Source organism: Rhinatrema bivittatum, chromosome 10, assembly GCF_901001135.1.
Source record: "Rhinatrema bivittatum chromosome 10, aRhiBiv1.1, whole genome shotgun sequence".
Classification (NCBI taxonomy): domain Eukaryota; kingdom Metazoa; phylum Chordata; class Amphibia; order Gymnophiona; family Rhinatrematidae; genus Rhinatrema; species Rhinatrema bivittatum.
The window spans coordinates 125,218,958-125,237,777 of NC_042624.1; the positions used below are offsets into that span (position 1 = coordinate 125,218,958).

General features: G+C 44.9%; 1 protein-coding gene across 5 annotated transcripts in view; it reads right to left on the reverse strand.

The window, feature by feature from the left end:
- Positions 1-453: 453 nt before the first annotated feature.
- The window catches only part of PTPRF (protein tyrosine phosphatase receptor type F), a 792,879-nt gene continuing 774,512 nt past the window's right edge, over positions 454-18,820 (reverse strand). For all 5 annotated transcript variants that reach the window (XM_029617709.1, XM_029617708.1, XM_029617711.1 and 2 more), the window contains 6 exons: positions 17,546-17,724; positions 14,688-14,814; positions 11,174-11,299; positions 9,063-9,217; positions 2,078-2,213; positions 454-1,829 (listed from right to left, as the gene is read on the reverse strand). In XM_029617709.1, coding sequence (XP_029473569.1) covers positions 1,761-1,829; positions 2,078-2,213; positions 9,063-9,217; positions 11,174-11,299; positions 14,688-14,814; positions 17,546-17,724 — 792 coding nt within the window. In that variant the 3' untranslated portion in view covers positions 454-1,760. The remainder of the gene's footprint in view (positions 1,830-2,077; positions 2,214-9,062; positions 9,218-11,173; positions 11,300-14,687; positions 14,815-17,545; positions 17,725-18,820) is intronic.

The following is an 18,820-nucleotide window of genomic DNA, read 5'->3' on the forward strand; positions in this document are numbered from 1 at the left end:
TCGCTATGCGCTATCACGGGTTGTGGGTTAAACAATGCACTTGGCTGAGTGCACTGCATTGCATCGGCCCCTTGGTGCTTGTGAAACAGGGGTGTCTTTTTCCAATCCACGCATGAGTGGAGCCCACACATGCATATCTGTATCCTGTAAGTTAGGCTTCTTTAGTTTTAGATGGAACTTCTTGTTTCAAGTCTCCTTTTTCTTTACATTATTTCATTAGCACTTGAAAGATTGAGAATACTGGAAGGTACTGAGTAAATCATGGCTCCTTACCTCAAGAAGAAGGACAGCAGGCTGCTGGATCCTCCAGAGAAGGGATGATAAAAGTGCTCAGTATTGAATGCCCAAAATGTACTACATAGATAAGATAGTATTCTGTTCATGTGACCAAAACAAGGGCAGGTATGAAAGGCCTGCTGCCAGGCTTCACAAAAACGACATTAAAGCAGCATGTATGAAATCCCATTATTCAAATTTATTAACATCAAGAATTCTGCACTGATGCTGTAGTTTTTTTTATTAACAAATAGAAAACAGACTGTATACAACAGAGTGAGTTCCTACAGCACTAATGCATTCACAAGGTAAAAATGAAAGCCATATCCAACATTACCAGCTCTGCACTGTGCATTCAAACAGAGTTTCGATTCTTACCATTCGGAATACATTTGATAATACAATTAGATAAACCATCCACCACCTTTCATTGAGAAGTCTGCACCTGAGTGTGCAAGCATGAGATAATAAGTTGTCTTAAGATATAGTACCGTTACATGAAGTCCAGTAGTCTTTGCCACATTGGTTGAGTAGAAATTGTTGGTGTACGATATTCCAATGAATGTTAATCATTGGCAGGATGGATGGCAGGCCCACTCTCTGGAATTGTGCATACCTCTCCCCTGCCCATCCCTGTGCAGTATGTAGCAGTTTCAAATTGTGCTCTTTCTCTCTGGAGAATGGGGAGATCCAGCTGTTTCACCCAAGTTATTGAGGCCACATAAATCTGGATGTGCATCTCCTTACCCCACTCCTTTAAATCACAGGAGTATGGAAAAAGGTAAAAGAAAAGGTTCCTGAAATTGGAATTTCTATGCGAATGTTTGGTCTCTCTCAGCAATTAAAAAAACCCAACATTTAAAAGAAAAAGCTAAAAATGACAAAATGCTGCCTTGAAAGTCAGAGCAATATTAGGAATATTCTCCTCGGTTTCTAAACATGGTTACAAACAAATTATTTGGACATAATATGATTTAAATTGTGCATGACTGAATGTCTCACGGTTTCTCTCCTATGATCCCCTCTTCGCTCTCTCCCTCAGAAAACAATCGCAGAGAATGAAAGAGAGCCGTCCACGGAATGTTCTAGAGCCAGCACGGGAACGTGCGAATGGTTTCAGCAGGCACGACGTCCCCTGGAGCACAGCGCACAATGATTGACAGAATAAAAACAGATTCAAATCAAAGGACACGGACAGAAATTTACAGGATTTCTGTTAGACATCAGTAAAACATTAAGACTGGCAAAAAAGATTATAAAACCATAATTACTAGTAGATATTTATGTATAAAAAAATCTCATGACGTGAGCAGGTTCCTGTAAGAAGAGAGAGGCCTGAATTGAGCGGGAGGTGCAAGCAGCTTGCAGTTTGCTCCTGGTTTATTGGTTGGTGGTGGGAGCCCTGCTGCCTGGCTTCAGTTGGTTATGGCTGAGGAGGTGCCGGTGGCCGCAGAGTCTCCCTTCGGATAGGCTCTGAGCAGAACTTATGTTGCATAGTGATCAAAGCTGCCGAGGTACTCGAGGGCCGCTCTGTAGCACAGCTGATACTGGTCCTAAATATCACAGGAGAAAAACAGTCACTATGTCTTCATCTTAGGAACGTATGCATAATCTGCACCCGTCCTTACCACTCCCCTTCTATTCTACGACCTCTCTTCCCCTTGCCTCAATTCCATTCTTCCACTCTACTTTCTTGGCAGAATAAAACCCCTGAGTGCTTGAGTCTGGGAATTTTTATATTATAGTCAGTTCAGGTCAAATTTCTTTCAACCTTTCCAGACAGGAGAAGGCAGGAATGTACCTCCGTCTGCACCATGGCTGGTCGCTGCGTTCGCAGAGTCTTCACTGTCTGGAACATATCCACCACCCCCTCGTACCTCATCCGCTCCAAGACAATACTAAGAGTGATGAACACTCCTGTGCGACCGACACCAGCGCTGTGGAAAGAGAAACCATCACTAATGAAGCCGCAAATCTCCCATCTCAAACAGCATTGAACAGGAAAGGGCAGATTGGTCTCCAAAGGGATTTGGATGGATTCACATTTCTGGGTCAAGCTTAGAACTGTGCTATTCTGGGATCCTGTCTCCAGCTCCTCCAACCAGCAGTTCAGGGAAAACCTGCATCTGGAGTGTGCAGCTGCTAATATAAAATACTCTCTTTGTAGAAGAATTACAAGTAGGTCATTACAATTTCTACTTAGGGCCTAGAACAGTAAAAGATGTCTCCAGAAAGCCTCGAACATCTTGATGCAAAAAAATTAGGAAAGCTGGGATGACACTTCTCTGCTCAATATAAAATGCAAAAGTCACTGAAAATAAAACAAATTTAAACTAGAAAACCAAGGATGAAGTTTAGTGGAGAATTTACAGAAGGACATTGCACAAGGAGGTCTAGTTAATTCCAAGCACTCCCTTCAGAGCTTATAGCCTACAAGAGGCTTTCTCTCCTGAGCTGGGCTGCTTTTATTTGTCGCCTGTTGCCAGGCTCTAGATGACGTACTAGCTATACATACATAATAAAATGAAATAAAAAAACCACATGCATACTTAGACAAAGACAGTTACTCTGGAAAACTGCACCAGAGACTTGGACAATTTCCTAATGGCTAATAAAGTATGAGATTATTCTCTGAGGACAGCAGACTGTCGGTCCTCACACGAGGGGGCCATCATCCCATGGAGCCCAGCACAGAGCTTTCACCTCAACGATTCTAGAGCTCTCAGCAAGCTCTCCTGAGCCACCTCCCTGCCTCCCATACACAGAGAACACCTGCTACAGGTAAGCAACTTCCTTCTCTCTGAGGACACGCAGGATGTCAGCCCTCAGACATGGAGGACAGTGTTCAGCACCATTAGTGCGCCTACTGAGAATTGTCTTGAAATTGGGCTGCCCAGGCCACACACCACTGCAGAGGTTACTGATTGCCATCGAGGGCCATTGACAGCTGGCACCACGGGCCCCATCCAGTGCCTTCATGTCAGGCACAATGCATGAGGTGACGTGCAGCATCGATGGGATTGGCGCTACCTTACACTTCACAATAAGCTCTCTTTTTTTTTTAATTTATACTTTATTAAATTTCTCAATCATTTTTTTACAATGAAAAGAAAGGTATAATGTAAAAAGAACAGGCAAATGCTACCACATTTAAATCAAATAAAACAAATACTTTCCTCCTTTTACATGAAAGTCCACGTCTCTAACCTCACACAAATAAACCCATCAGAAATCGCTCTCAACCAAGCCAAATCTAAAGCGGAAGAACTAGCGCTATTTTTCAATAACAAAATAAGCAAACTACTAACTCAGCTGCCCCATAACATCACATCTACTTCAACACCACCTCAGACCGCCTTCAAAAATACCCGCTTAGAAGAACTAGAACTCACCTCTTCCATTGAGATCCAAGGTATACTACGGAAAATGAAACCATCTTCTCACCCTTCGGATCACATCCCCTCGAAATTGCTTCTATCAATTCCTGACTCCATCGCCAAATCCCTGTCAGACATCATAAATTGCTCAGTAACACAAGGATCTTACCCAGATGACCTAAAATTGGCCTCTCTCAAACCACTACTCAAGAAACCTAATCTAGATCCTAATGACCCAAACAACTACAGACCGATCGCCAACCTCCCCTTCATAGCCAAGATTATGGAGAAATTGGTGAACACCCGACTCTCAAACTACATTGAAGAAAATAACCTCCTATCCCCATCATAATACGGATTCCGCAAAACACTAAGCACGGAGTCCCTCCTCATCTCCTTAACAGATTACCTCATCCTGGGCCTCGATAAAGGTCAAGCCTTCTTATTGATCCTACTGGACCTTTCTTCAGCCTTTGACACCGTCAATCATTCCCTACTCATTAACCAGTTAACCGCCATAGGCATCTCAGGCACAGCACTATCTTGGTTCATATCTTTTCTCAGCAACAGAGGATACAAGGTCAAGATCCAGAACAAAGAATCCTCTCTACACCCATCGTCAGTAGGAGTCCCACAAGGGTCCTCCCTGTCTCCTACTTTATTTAACATTTACCTTATACCATTATGCCAACTACTCACAGACCTCAACCTCAAACACTTCCTTTATGCGGACGATATCCAGGTCCTGATACCTATTAAGGATTCCTTCGCAAAAACTCTGGCTTACTGGGATACATGCCTTCAAAAAATTAAACTCCTCCTCACCAGCCTAAACCTGGTATTAAATTCCGGCAAAACTGAACTACTGCTCATCGCCTCAGAGAACAACCCCATTACCTCTGCACAGCAAGCCACGCCAACAATCACACAAGTGAGAGACCTAGGAGTCCTAGTTGATAATCGCCTGAATTTCAAAGCCACTATTAACAAAACCACCAAAGACTGTTTCTATCAATTACAAGTTCTGAAAAGAATTAGACCTCTTTTCTATGCCCAAGATTTCAGAACCATTCTGCAAGCAATCATTTTTTCAAAATTAGACTATTGTAACACCATCCTACTTGGCCTTCCCGCTTCATACACCAAACCGCTTCAGATGGTGCAAAATGCAGCTGCACGAATTCTGACAAATACCAGGAGAAGGGACCACATAACCCCTATTCTAAAGAACCTCCATTGGCTACCGATACACTTTAGAATAATATACAAGGCCATTCTCACCACATACAAAAACATCCACCAACTGGCTCCCATTGACCTACAGATCCCTCTCCGACTACACAATTCGTCAAGACCGACAAGAGATGCATACAAGGGTTCGCTACAGGTACCACCGCCCAAATCTACCAGACACAGCACACTAAGAGACCGAGCTTTCTCTACAGCCATCCCACCGTTATGGAACTCCATACCCTCAAATCTCAGAATAGAACCATGCATCTCAACCTTCAAAAAAAGACTAAAGACCTGGATATTCATACAAGCCTTCCCAGACGTCAATTGATCTAATACTTCCAAGCCACCCCTAATCTCCATCTACACCATGGTCGACCTTATCTCCTATCGTTTACTTGTGTAAATTAATAACCTGTCCTTTCTCTTCCTCTAAGCCAAGTTCTTATCACCTTGTTATATGTAACTGCCTTTTCAGCACCATTGTTATTGTTATGTTTACTTTGCACCCCTGTTTTATGTGAACCAGCATGATGTGACTGCTGTCTCGAATGCCGGTATATAAAAAATCTAAATAAAATAAAATATAAAGAAATATAAAGAAAAATAATTGCTGAAAATTATTCATTACATGAATATTAAAGAGAGAAAATTTTTTTTACTGACCAGCTATATTTCCAACAAAACTCAATCTCTAACCACCTTTATCTGAAAGGAATACCTCTAGATTAGAAGGTTCAAGAAAAACAAACTTGTTTTTCTGGTAAATCACAATACATTTGCAGGGAAACTTAAGAAAAAATGTTGCCCCAAGGGCTAACACTCTTTGACGCATCAAAAGAAATTGTCTCCTTCTATTCTGGGTATTCCTAGACACGTCAGGAAATACTTGCACCAATTTGCCACAAAAAAGAAAACTTTTATTTTGAAAATATTTCATTAGAACATGATTCTTATCTTGTTCTAAGGAAAAAGCCACTATTAGTGTGGCTCTTGTGGCTATATCATCCGTTGAGGCCTTTAAAAATGATGTTAAATTTGGGCTTTTTTCACATAAAACATCTATTCCTCCTTCAGGTTCTATTAATTCTCTCTTATAATTTGATACATAATACATTTTTGATATCAAAATATCATTAGTAATATGTAAGATCTCATTTATATATTTTTTAAAGAGTTCTTGAGGAGATAATAACCTCGTATATGGGAAGTTTAAAAATCGCAGATTCTTGTTGCGTAGTAAATTTTCCATATTTTCCAAATTTTTATATAATATCACAGTGTCTTTTATGAAGGTAGCCCCAGTAGTCTGTAGGGATCCTATTTGTGTACCCATTACTGAATTGGAGGCCTCAACCTGCTCCATTCTTTTGTTAAAGTTTTCCATTTTCACATTAATTTCTGCAGAAAAGACAGTGGATTGAGTTATGGACTGGGAAACCATCCTTTCCACTTTAGTGATGGCTTTCCAGACGTCCACTAGGGAGATGTTATCAGGCACCATAATCTCCTCTGGGGCCTGCTCTAGCGACTTTTGTCCATTTTCTTTAGATGTTATTCCCTCCCTCACTTCGGGGGTATTTAATACACTTACCCCTTCTTGATCAGGGGGGCCGTTGGATCTCTGGTCCTGGGCAGGACTCGCCGTTGTCCCCGAAGAGAAAGATATTTCCTGGGCCGCCTCTCTGGTAGTCTGGCTCCGAACGATATGGGTATCCATTGGTCCCTTCATCTCTTTCACCAACGGAGTTGATGTTGAAATCTTGATTTTCCTTTTTTTTCCCATGTATATTGCCTCAAGGTACTCACGAAAAAATTTTCCCCAGGGGCGCGCCCCTTTGGCGCGCGGCTTCGGCAGCGCGCCGGCGGCTGCACGCCGCTGTGCCTCTCCTTAAATCGGCACAGGCAAGCGTCGCTGTTGGTGACGTCAGGGGTGGGAGGGGAGGCATTGTTCCGCTCACCGAGGCTCGCTCAGTCCCGTCTGCCCTTCCTCCTTTCGGAGCGTCTCTCCGGGTAAGCTCCCACTTCTCTGGTCCTGTGCCTCTCCTTAAATCGGCACAGGCAAGCGTCGCTGTTGGTGACGTCAGGGGTGGGAGGGGAGGCGTTGTTCCGCTCACCGAGGCTCGCTCAGTCCCGTCTGCCCTTCCTCCTTTCGGAGCGTCTCTCCGGGTAAGCTCCCACTTCTCTGGTCCTGTGCCTCTCCTTAAATCGGCACAGGCAAGCGTCACTGTTGGTGACGTCAGGGGTGGGAGGGGAGGCGTTGTTCCGCTCACCGAGGCTCGCTCAGTCCCGTCTGCCCTTCCTCCTTTCGGAGCGTCTCTCCGGGTAAGCTCCCCAATAAGCTCTTTCGCAGTGCATTGCGAGCTTTGATGCCAGTCCATGCTGTGGCATGCACATAGGTTGCTATGCCAAAGTAGAACCAGGGCTGGTGTCATGATGTCAGGTGCATATGCGCCATTGACGGCAGGGTGGACCTGGGTGCTAGGCACTGCAGTTGCAGTGCTGAGGGTAAGCGCAGAGGTGCCACCATTACTCATGTCCTCTCTGGTGTGTGTGTATGATTGTATGATGGAAGGCATCACGGGTTTGCTTTTCAAGTGAGAATGCATTCCTATTCACTCTGGGGTCACCCTTTTGGAGTGGATACTGGGATTGTAACATTGGGATACCTCCTCCATGGAGAGAGGCAAGCCTTTACAGGCCTCCTCCCATATTGGCTTACGCTTTGGTTCCCCTTCATGGGGAAGCCTCCAAGGCGCATATCATTGCAGGTTTGTTGCTCCAGCAGCTCCCTAGGAGAAAGAGCAGCAAGAGTTGGTTGGTCAGCTTTCACTGGCATCCATGCGTATGGCTGCCATGGTGTCCAACTATGTGGCCACCAACAACTAGCTTTGTTGCCAATAGAGCCTCATAGGTGGGGAGTAGAGAGTTCCAGCATCGGGTCGACCTTGTTTTCTACTCAGGGAAGAGGCTGTTTTCACTCTCCCTTCTCCAGGTGGCTGCTTTCCTCCCCAGCCTCTCTCTGTATCCCACTGGATCCAAGAGCTAGTTGAGGAGGAGCACTCACGCCACTGCTGTGTGCTCATGGCATGTGGGGAGCTGGACTGGACTCGGGTTCCCACTTGTGGAATTCAATTCCCAGCAGCAGATAAGGATTTCTCCTGCATGGGGGGAATGTTTCTTCTGATACCTGCTGGGCACATCACGCATGTTTTCACTTTGTGACCACTCCTGACAATCAGTATCGTGTGTGGATGGTACTCTTATCACTGAGCGGAGGGTTTCATCCCTTCTGCATCCCACATGGTATGTATACCTTCACACAACTCGCCCTATCCCTGGCTGCATGCATCAGGGAGGCAGGGGATCTTGCCTAGATCCTTGAGACTTGTGTAGCCTGGTACTCTTTCTCTGAAGAGTAAGCAGCCAAAGAAATATGGCAACTGCTAATACCTTCCTGCTCCTGACATCGATGATGATGCTTCTTAGGCTTTGCACTCATTGGTTGAGAGAGGTCCTTACTCCGTGCTGGACTCCTGGGATGAATGAGGCTCCCCTCCAATCGATGCAGTTCCCAGATGCACAGATACTGATACAGACAGACTGGATTTTACTTTCTAGACATTCCCTCTGGGAGGGGGAAGACATCTGGGTATCATACCCCAGGATGCTATGCTTGTCCAAGGCACCACATGCAGTCATCATGAAGGTCTGTAATAATCATCATTCTACTACACCATACTGCTTGTCCTTAGAAAAAGTAACTATCAAAGCTGAACAGGCTCAAAAAAAGCTTCCCATTCAAAAGGGCATTAATGCTGCCTTACTCCAGGTGGTCACCTCAGCTCCTCTTAGCTCTCAGAACTGTGCAGGGGACAGGCCCTCTCTTACGCTGATCCCAACGAGCCCTTCCAATGTCCTGATTTTAGGCATGGCAGGCCATCATGGCAGTCCTCAGACCTGCAGTAGACATTTATTATTTTCTTGTCAACAGGTTGCCTACAGCAGCAACTCCCAGGCACTGCCCATTGGCTTTCCTTTGCAGGCAGGGGTCTGGCTGCTTCCCCAGCACGTACATTTAAACAATTTCTTGCCTGCTGACCTTGAGTCACCACAGCACTCAGGTAGGGCTTTCTGTCACAACCATGAAAACTCGGAGGATCAGAAGAGATTCACCTGCAGTGTACAGTGATGGGTCCATCCTGCCCAAATTGCTCCTTGGTTTTGTGCACCTGCCCAATAAAGTCAATAAAGCCCTCCCCTGTTTTTGGCACTCCTTGTTCAGGCCAGTCTGTAAACTGGAACTGTCGGATTGTTCTGGACTGGCCGTCCTGCAATGAGAAAGACACAGAAGAGTTTCAGTGAAGAATCAAATCTAGAAAAACAGACCATTTCCGCATGTAATTTATGTGAGGGGTTTTCACCTTTTTGTAGTGAAAGTGTTCCTGAGACAAGGTTAGGATGGGGGAGAAGGCTATGTGCACAGTTTTGGTTGGAAAATGTATCAAACTTCTGCGGGACTTTTCCCTCAAAGTAAAAGCATGTACACTGACAATTAGGGTAAGGATTGTGAGTGAAAGGTACCGGGTGCTTCGCAGCTAATCAGGTCCGTGTCCACCCTGAACAGCTTCCTGATTCTACCTTGCCATCTGCACATTTGGGTGCTTATCTGGCACTGCAGGTCTGCACTTTTCACTTCGCACAAACCCAACCAATTTACCCATGCGAGGTGTCTGCATGCATCGTGTTTGAATATCAGCTTGTTTTGTGTAGCCTTGCAGACTGTTAAACAATGGACTATGGCACCCGTGTGTATATTTTTTAAATCGACATATACATGCAAAGTTTGCAACCATATATCCAATGCCTCATTCCTATGCAGTCAAAATATGAGCATTATGAAAATACGCAAACAGTCTCTAGGAATTCAAAATGTCCTTTTTCACGTATGACTAACTCTTTTTCCCCGATGTAAAAGATGTACCCCATGTGCTTCTCACAGAAGTGTTCACATCATAGACAGATAACCACTGTCACAATTTGATACTGAAGTACTGAGTGCTTTGAAATCATACACCATCGTCACTGCTTAGTCAGGAAGAGACTTCTTGGGCCAACCCCTGTACCAGACCACACCTGCCCCTGGCATGTGAGACATGTTTTGGACCAATGCTAACCCTGGCATGTAGGGACTGACCCTCTCTCATTGCCCACCCTTGGCACGTGAGGCCTGTCCCGCTGTTAATGCCTGCATCTGACAGGAGAAGCCTAACCCAGGTCAACACCTGCCCTGGGCACAAGAGGCTTGTCTTGGGCCATTGCCCATCCCCTGTGCCAATGCCTGCCCCATAAGACCTATCCTGCCCCATAAGGCTTATTCCACTACCAACGACCATCCATGATGTGCAAGACCTTGCCAGGGCCAACACCTTCCCCAATGCCCGAAGCCTGCACTGGACGAACACCTGCCCCCAGCATGAAAGGCCTTTCCTACTGCCTGGCATATGAGACTTGTCTTGGGCCAGTTATCTCCCCAGTACACGAGGCTTGCCCTTGAGCGACACGTGCCCCCAGCACATGTGGCTTGACCAGCTTCTTTTCCTCGCCATCCACAGCCTGGGATGAAAGCCTCAAGCTTTGGATGGATGTAGGAGGAGAGCTGCAGAAGATACATGAAGAAGAGAGAGTGCTTTATGGAAGATGTCAAATTGCGCAGCGGCTTGTGAAAATATATTTTGTTTTTCCATGTGTTTGAAAATTGCTCTACAATGGATCTGCGAATTAATGGGTGCAGTGGAGAAGATATTTAGTTTAGTGTGTTAGTCACTGTTTGCAGTTGATCAGTGGCATAAGCAGCTAAGGAATAAGCTCGTTGAGACCCTTATCGTGTGTATTATACCCACCCAACCACCACTGGTAAAGATCCATTCTGCTTAAAGCACCATGGGGTGAATTTTCAATGAAAATTAGGCTGAAAATCTTCTTGGGGGTCTACAAATCAGACACTTAAATTTAGCCCTATTTCCTCACCTCCACTTGTGCCTAATTTACTTTCCCAGATTTCACTCCACCCATTTTTTATGAGTGCTCTGCAGAGAGAAACTTTCATTCATGCAGCTCTAGATTTTTTGAATATCAAGCCTTAGGCCTAAAAAGCAAGTATTGTCAGAGCGGGGGCAGCGTGCAGGATCAGAGAGGCCCTTCATGTACGTTAGCTTCCACATCACAAAGATCTTACAAGCAAGGTGCTAAGCGTGTTCCTTTAACAGTGGACAGCAGGTACTTACCCTGGCATCTGTGACTTTGAACTCACGGAGGATATATTGTGGCATGTTGTACTCTGCCATGGGATCCACCACAAAATACTGATATCTGGCCGAACGCTCAGCAGGCCAGTACTGATGGCACTTCTCCTGCAGACACAGGGGAAAAACTGGTGAAGAGGGGCCACCTCATGAATTGCTTATTTGTAGCAGGTGTCCTCCGAAGACAGCAGATCACCAGTCATACACATGGATTATGCGACTGTTCCTGATGGGGAACAGGATTTTCAGGAAAACATCTAAAAGCCTTTTGCTGCCCACACAGCTGTGACGCCCTGGTTCCCCTCAGTTCTGCATATCAGCTTTGACCGGGCATAAGAACAATTCTGGAAGGAGGTGGAGGGAACTGAGAAACCGAAATTCAAAAAGAGCTGAGTGCTTCTATTCAATCAGAAATACGAAGAACCCAATTTTAGTTGCATTAATTAGGAGCTTAATTTAGGATCCTTAATTCTGGGCTAAATATTTTAGGACCCTAAAACGGAGGCACCTAAAAATGTGGCCATTCAGCACTTTCTGAATACGAGCCTCCTAATGCAGCCAACCCTCTTGGATCTCCATCTGCTTCCCCATCTGCCAACCCTCATACCTCACCTGCTTCTAGTGCTTGGAAGATTTAAGAGGAGCCCCCTGGGTCACCTCCCTGTGGCCCTCCACAACCTGGGATGAATCAGCTCCTGGCGTTAATGTATTCATTTATTTACTTCACCCAATGAAGCAGCCAATCCCCATTCAGAACTCAATACAATTTTTAGATACAAAGTTTAGGCCCTGCTTTGTAATTGCCTAGAGTTAGGATCCTAAGTTAGATCATAAGACCTGCCATACTCGGTCAGACCAAAAGTCCACCAAGCCCGGTATCCTGTTTCCAACTGTGTCCAATCCAGATCACAAGAACCTGGCAGGATTCCCAAGGGGTAGAAAGATTCCAAGCTGCTTATCCCAAGAATAAGCAGCGGATTTCTGCAACTCTACTTTAATAATGGTTTATGGACTTTTCCTCCAGAAACTTGTTTTTGGACTTCTCTCCCACTCTCCTTGATGGGGGAAATTGGTTTTTTTTTTGTTTTTTTTTAAGCAGATTTAGGAAAGTCTGAAGACCTGGCTCTATTCCAGAACTTTTGTTTCTAAACAAGTTAGTTATTTTTATTTAGGCAGATATCTTTAGTCTGGTTCCAGACTTTAATTTTTATTATTGTTTTTTTATTACTTTGTTTAATGTTTTATCTTTTACTTGCTATTATTGTATTTATTTTATATTAATTGTAATTGTATAATTTTTCTTTTATTATTGTATATCACTTTGTAAAGAAATGCAATTTATCAAATACATTAAACACCAAGAGCTACCCCTCCAGGGTAGCATTCTCTGAAATGCTCCCTGTTCCACGCGCAGGACCCCAGAGGCAGGCAGAGCTCCGGAGACTCAATGCATGGATGATGGTGCAAGGAAGAGGGATTCAGTTTTGTACGGAACCAGGGAACCCTTTGGGGTGGTGGAGTCTTTTCCAAACCAGGGTGGAACCAGACTGCTGGCGCTAACCTTTAAAAAGGAGATAGAGCAGCTTTTAAACTAGAACAAAGGGGAAAGCCGACAGTCGCTCAGCAGCACATGGTTCAGAGGGAGGTATCTTCAAAGGATGCTAATGACTCATTAGAATTAGGGCATCCCGACAGTGAGGTTCCAATAATAAGTAAAGTAGTCCAAGTGCCTGTAATTACAAGTAAACACTCACCTGAGTTAAAAGATTCCAATTTATCCCTATCAATTAAAAAACAAATTGAAAATACAAACAAAAAACAAACTTTGTATGCTAATGCCAGATGTCTAACAAGTAAGATGGGAGAATTAGAATGTATAGCAGTGAATGATGACAAATTTAATTGGCATCTCAGAGACATGGTGGAAGAAAGATAACCAATGGAACTGTGCTATACTGGGGTACAAATTATATCGCAATGACAGAGAGGAGCATCTGGGAGACGGGGTAGTGTTTCATGTCCGAGATGGCTTAGAGTCCAACTGGATAAAGATCCTGCAAGAGACTAAATGCACAATCGAATCTTTATGGGTAGAAATCCCTTGTGTGTTGGGGGAAGAGTATAATGATAGGAGTATACTACCGTCCACCTGGCCAACCCTTGTTGTAGTTACACGATGTTAGGTTCCATATTAGGAGCTACCAACTAGGAAAAGGATCTAGGCATCATAGTGGATAATACTTTAAAATCGTCGGCTCAGTGTACTGCAGCAGTCAAAAAAGCAAACAGAATGTTGGGAATTATTAGGAAGGGAATGGTTAATAAAACGGAAAATGTCATAATGCCTCTGTATCGCTCCATGGTGAAGACCCCACCTTGAATACTGTGTACAATTCTGGTCGCCGCATCTCAAAAAAGATATAATTGTGATGGAGAAGGTACAGAGAAGGGCAACCAAAATGATAAAGGGGATGGAACAGCTCCCCTATGAGGAAAGGTGGAAGGGGTTAGGACTGTTCAGCTTGGAGAAGAGACGGCTGAGGGGGGATATGATAGAGGTGTTTCAGAGCATGAGAGGTCTTGAATGAGTAGATGTGAATCAATTATTTACACTTTCGGATAATAGAATGACTAGGGGGCACTCCATGAAGTTAGCATTGGCACATTTAAGCCTAATCGGAGAAAATTCTTTTTCACTCAACGCACAATAAAGCTCTGGAATTTGTTCCCAGAGGATGTGGATAGTGCAGTTAGTGTAGCTGGGTTCAAAAAAGGTTTGGATAAGTTCTTGGAGGAAAAGTCCATTAACTGCTATTAATCAAGTTTACTTAGGGAATAGACACTGCTATTACTAGCAATGGTAACATGGAATAGACTTAGTGTTTGGGTAATTGCCAGGTTCTTATGGCTTGGATTGGCCACTGTTGGAAACGGGATGCTGGGCTTGATGGAGCCTTGGTCTGACCCAGTATGGTAGGCTCTTAACAGAAACAAACCCCTCCCTTCCATTGCCCATAGGCATTGGGAATATAAATCCAGCTCTGGGTGTAAGCCCCCCTGTAGATCCAGAAAACAAAGCCCCATGTAACCATCTTGAACTTTTCATTTTTTTAAGAACTTGTTCAAAGGCCTTAGGTCTGGAATAGAACTGAATACTCCTGGACTTTGTGAAGGCCAAGAAGTACCTGGAGTAAAATCTCTGCCCCCTCTCTTATGAATGGACAGGTTCATTTGTTCTGGCCTAGAAGAGGGGGAGATTTCTGACCTGAGCTGGTCCTGGTGCTGCGTGAGATGTAATCTGCAACCATCCCTTCTGATCTGAGGTTACAACCTCCCCCTTGAGGGAAGTCTTTCAGAAATGGATTGGAATTCTGGTCGTAACCCATCTGCTGCTGTAATGGGCTTTGCAGTTAAACTCTCTGTTTCTATGTAAATACAACACACACGATGCTCCCCCTGCCCTCACAACTGCGTAGGTGTTCCTGCTGGGTCTCACCCGCCCCATTTCTCTCAGTTTGGTTAACATCACCACGATGGTGGAATTGTGCTCCCACAGCATACGCCAGAAATCTTCTGTAGTCTCAGCCAGTGGCCCTTGGGTGGCGATGTACGCTTTCTGCTGTCTGCAAAGTCAAACAAACACAGGTAGTGCAAGTGGACCAAGGTGGAATCTTTTCAGGATAGGCAGAAAAGGGGAGCAGCAGCACTTTACATAAAAAATAATATTAAAGAAAAATGCAGCGAGTACAAGGAAAGAGGCAATGACACTACCATCTACACTGGCAACACCTACAGCCTTCCGTCAAAGAGAAGGTCAAAGTAGAGTTGCCAACTGTCTGGTTCTGGACTGGACAGTCCAGGTTTCTGGTTTTTTGTACAGTGCTCAGGTCAACCATCGTAGGGCAGGAACTCTCAGGCGAAGCCTACCTTCCATTGGCCCATGCAGCTCTCGCATTCATTTCTGACACAGACGCAGAAAGAACATGGGAGAGAGGTGCTGGCTGTGCAGGCATGCCTGGGGATGTCATCGGGGTGACAGACATAAGTTTCACCACACAGTGTCAAGTGCCACTCCAAAAACATCGGAGTGGGCCCGAGATAATGCAAACCCCTGCCCAATCTGATAGGGCACAATCTGTGGCAATTGGACCTCTCACCGATCCTTGTTCTTTCCTTCATCCCCATCCCACCTTGTGATCTGGCAGCAGAAACAGTGTTTAAATCTATATCATCTCCTGCAAGATTACACTGCTCCTACCACAAGATAGGCCCTGTAGCAGAAAGAGATCACATAATTTAAACCTAATTGCTCCTTCTGTCGGCTCACTGTTTGTGGAGGAATGGCTTTGCCTCCTAAACAGGATTTGCTGCCATGGCCCCTATAGCAGAGTCACCGTGCACCCCATCCCATAGCGGCCCAAAAAGAGACTCAGAAGACATGAGGCGGCCCTGAGAAAGTGTGTGTGTGTGACATCATGTGGAAAAAAGCATGTGAGAGAGAAGCCTGTGGAAGTGACAACTGGTTGGTGCGAGAAAGCATATGGAAATGAGGAAACCTGTATATGTGAGAGCATGTGTATGTTTGTGACAGTCTATGAGAAAAAGCATGTGAGACAGAGTCTTTATGTATATGTAGGGAAGCCTTTGTGAGTGACAGCCAGTTTGTGAGAGGGAGCATGTGAGAATGAGGAAGCCTGTGTGTATGTGAGGGAGTCTGTGAGAGAGAGCCTGTGTGTGTATGAGAGTCTGTGAGAGTGAGAGCCTGTGTGTCTGAGGGAACTTTTGAAACACAGCATATGAGTGAGTGAGAGAGCGAGTGAGAGCATGTGTGTCTGTGAGGAAGTCTGTGAGAGAGCATGTCAGAGTGAGAGCCTGCATATAGGAGTGAGAGCTGGTGTATGAGAAAGTATGTGGGCGTGAGAGAGCATGCATGTGTGTAAATGAGGGAGCCTGTGAGAGCATATGTATGTATGACAAGGCCTGTGAAAAAGCATGAGTGACAGTTTGTGTGTGTGTGTGCAAGAGGGAGCCTGTGAGAGATAGCATGTGAGAATGACAGCTTGTGTGCAAGTGTGAGAAAGTATGTGGAAGTGAAAGCTGGTTTGTGAGAGAACATGTAGGAGTGGCCAGATTGTGAAAGAGAACATGTGAAAGTGAGAGCCTGTGAGACAGGATGTGTGAATGTGTGCACGAGAGCCTGAGTGTGTGAGAGAGCGCCTTGAGAGAGTGTGTGTTTATGAGGGAGCCTGTGGGAGTAAGAGCTGGTTTGTGAGAGAGAGGATGTGGGATTGTGGAAGCATGTGTGTGTGAGGGAGCATGTGAGAGTGAGAACATTGTGTGTGTATATGTAAGGGAGCCTATGAGACTGAGAGCTTGTTTGTGTGTGAAAAGGCGGGAGTGTATGTGTGTACTGTGGGAGTAACAGGGAAGGGAGCGAGAGAGGTGGTCTGACAGCCTGTGTATGAAAGAAAGTGCATGTGTGTATGTGGTAAGAGAGAGAGGATGTGGGGTATGCATGGATGTGGATGAGAGTATGTGTATATGTGTGACAGAGCATGTGTGTGAGAGAGAATGAACATGTGAGTGTGTGTGTGTGAGAGAGAGAGGATATAGTTTGTACATTTCCCATCTCCAATCCCCTAATCCTCAACAATTTCAGGGTGACTGGAAATCAAGAGTTCCCAAGTATGGGGAGCCGGGATATTTTTAATTGGGAAAAGCCACTACTTATCCTGGGCATTAGCAGCATGGGATGTAGTTACTGTTTGGGATTCTGCCAGGTACTTGTGACCTGGATTGGCCACTATTGGAAACAGGACACTGGGCTTGATGGACCTTAAATCTTAGGTTCTTATGTAACTAATGTATTCTGGATCCAGCTTCTCTGAGTTTATGAAGTCCAAGTCCCCTTCACTGGATTCCACTAGGTTTCCATGTGTGAGATCCCTAGGAAAGCCATATTTGGGCCTTTTTTATTCAGCTTGAATGCTCCAACCTTTTCCAGAACCTGCTTTTTTCTGGGAGGAGGTAGCAGCCGCTATGGCATCTTTGTTAACATTTGCCTGAGTGGCATCATAGGTCTCCTATAACCTCTGCCCTGGCTCCTTTTTCTCTGGTTTAATCTGTGCAGAGCAATTTTATATCCATAGGATTTAGCTGGATTGGGGGGGGGGGGGGGGAGAGAAAAGGCCAATTTCAACCACATAAATATTTTGAATATGGACTTCTATGTCAGTATATTTGTATTTGGTTTGAAAGAACATCTTTTCTCAGTGGTACTATAGCATAAGAATCAGTAGCCGCAGCCCCTCTGAGCCAGATGTGAACCGAACCTCCTCTGGCCTGTGCTCTCACCTGTAGCCATCTATGGAACTGGCGTTGATGTAGTCAGAGCCCTCCACACCTCGGATGGGTTGCAGGCAGACTCTGGTCAGCTCATATGGCATAATATTCACCAAACGGTTCTTGAACTTGTTACAGGGTAGGTTGGCACTGATAAAACGTGAGGTATGTGCTTTAGAGTTGGCCAGGAGCTAGAAAAAAAGAGAGGTAAGCATGAAGCCAGACATTCTCATCAATCAAACACCTCAGGGAATTCCAGAAGGCCTCAGTGACACATCTTGACCGTTTGCCCAGTTACCTCACCTACTGATACCAGCTCTGAAAGAACCCGAATAGGAAACTGCATCCATAATCCTTTGTTAAAATCTGCCACTGTACCTGAGGACTGTTGGGCTTTTAAAAAGGGCTCCAGGGTTGACCCAGTAAACTACAGACCAGTGAGTCTGATGTCGGTGCTGGACAAAAGGGTAGAAGCTATTGTCAAGAACAGAATTACTGAATATGTCGATAGACATGGGGAAGATAGAACATGGATTTAAACAAAGCAAAGTCGAGACTTACTAATCTACAGGAATTCTCTGAAGCTGTAAACAAACATGTGGCTATGGGCTGGTTTGTCACTATTCTTTATCTGGATATTCAGAAGGCATTTAATACAAATAAAAAAGTTATGGGATTACGAGGGAGCGTCCTATTGTGCACAGGTAACTCATTAAAGACAGGAACCAGAGATTGACTAAATGGTCAGTTTTCCCCATGGCATGAAAAGAACTGAGGACGCTGCTGTTTAACAGATTCATAAATGATCTAGAAGAGGAGCAAAGAGTGAGGTGATCACAATTGCAGATGGCACAAAAGTAAAACATAAACTGAAGGTAAGATACTGCAGGAGGACTTTGGGTCTCTCAATAGCAGATGAAATTTAATGTGAGCACATGCACAGCGATGCAGATAGGGAACACTAATGTCAGCGATGGGGGAATGATCTTCCACTGTGCTTATGCTGCAGCAATGGTAAATCCCTTGGGAAGAGCACACATGGTTACAGCTGCTTTTTGGTGCACATCGTTTTTAAATGCCTTTCCCCTCTCTGCCCAATTTTATGCACTCGTGGCTCATACAGTTTTCTAAAAGGTCATTTCTGCTGGCACAGTCCCTCCCTGGTTGCATGTCAGGAAAACCCATGGGGAGGAGCACTTTCGGGATCAGTCTGGCGACTGTCCACCCTTCCCCATGGGATTTACAGCCCACACACACTTTTAGCAGATGGAGGGGATCCTGAGGGTG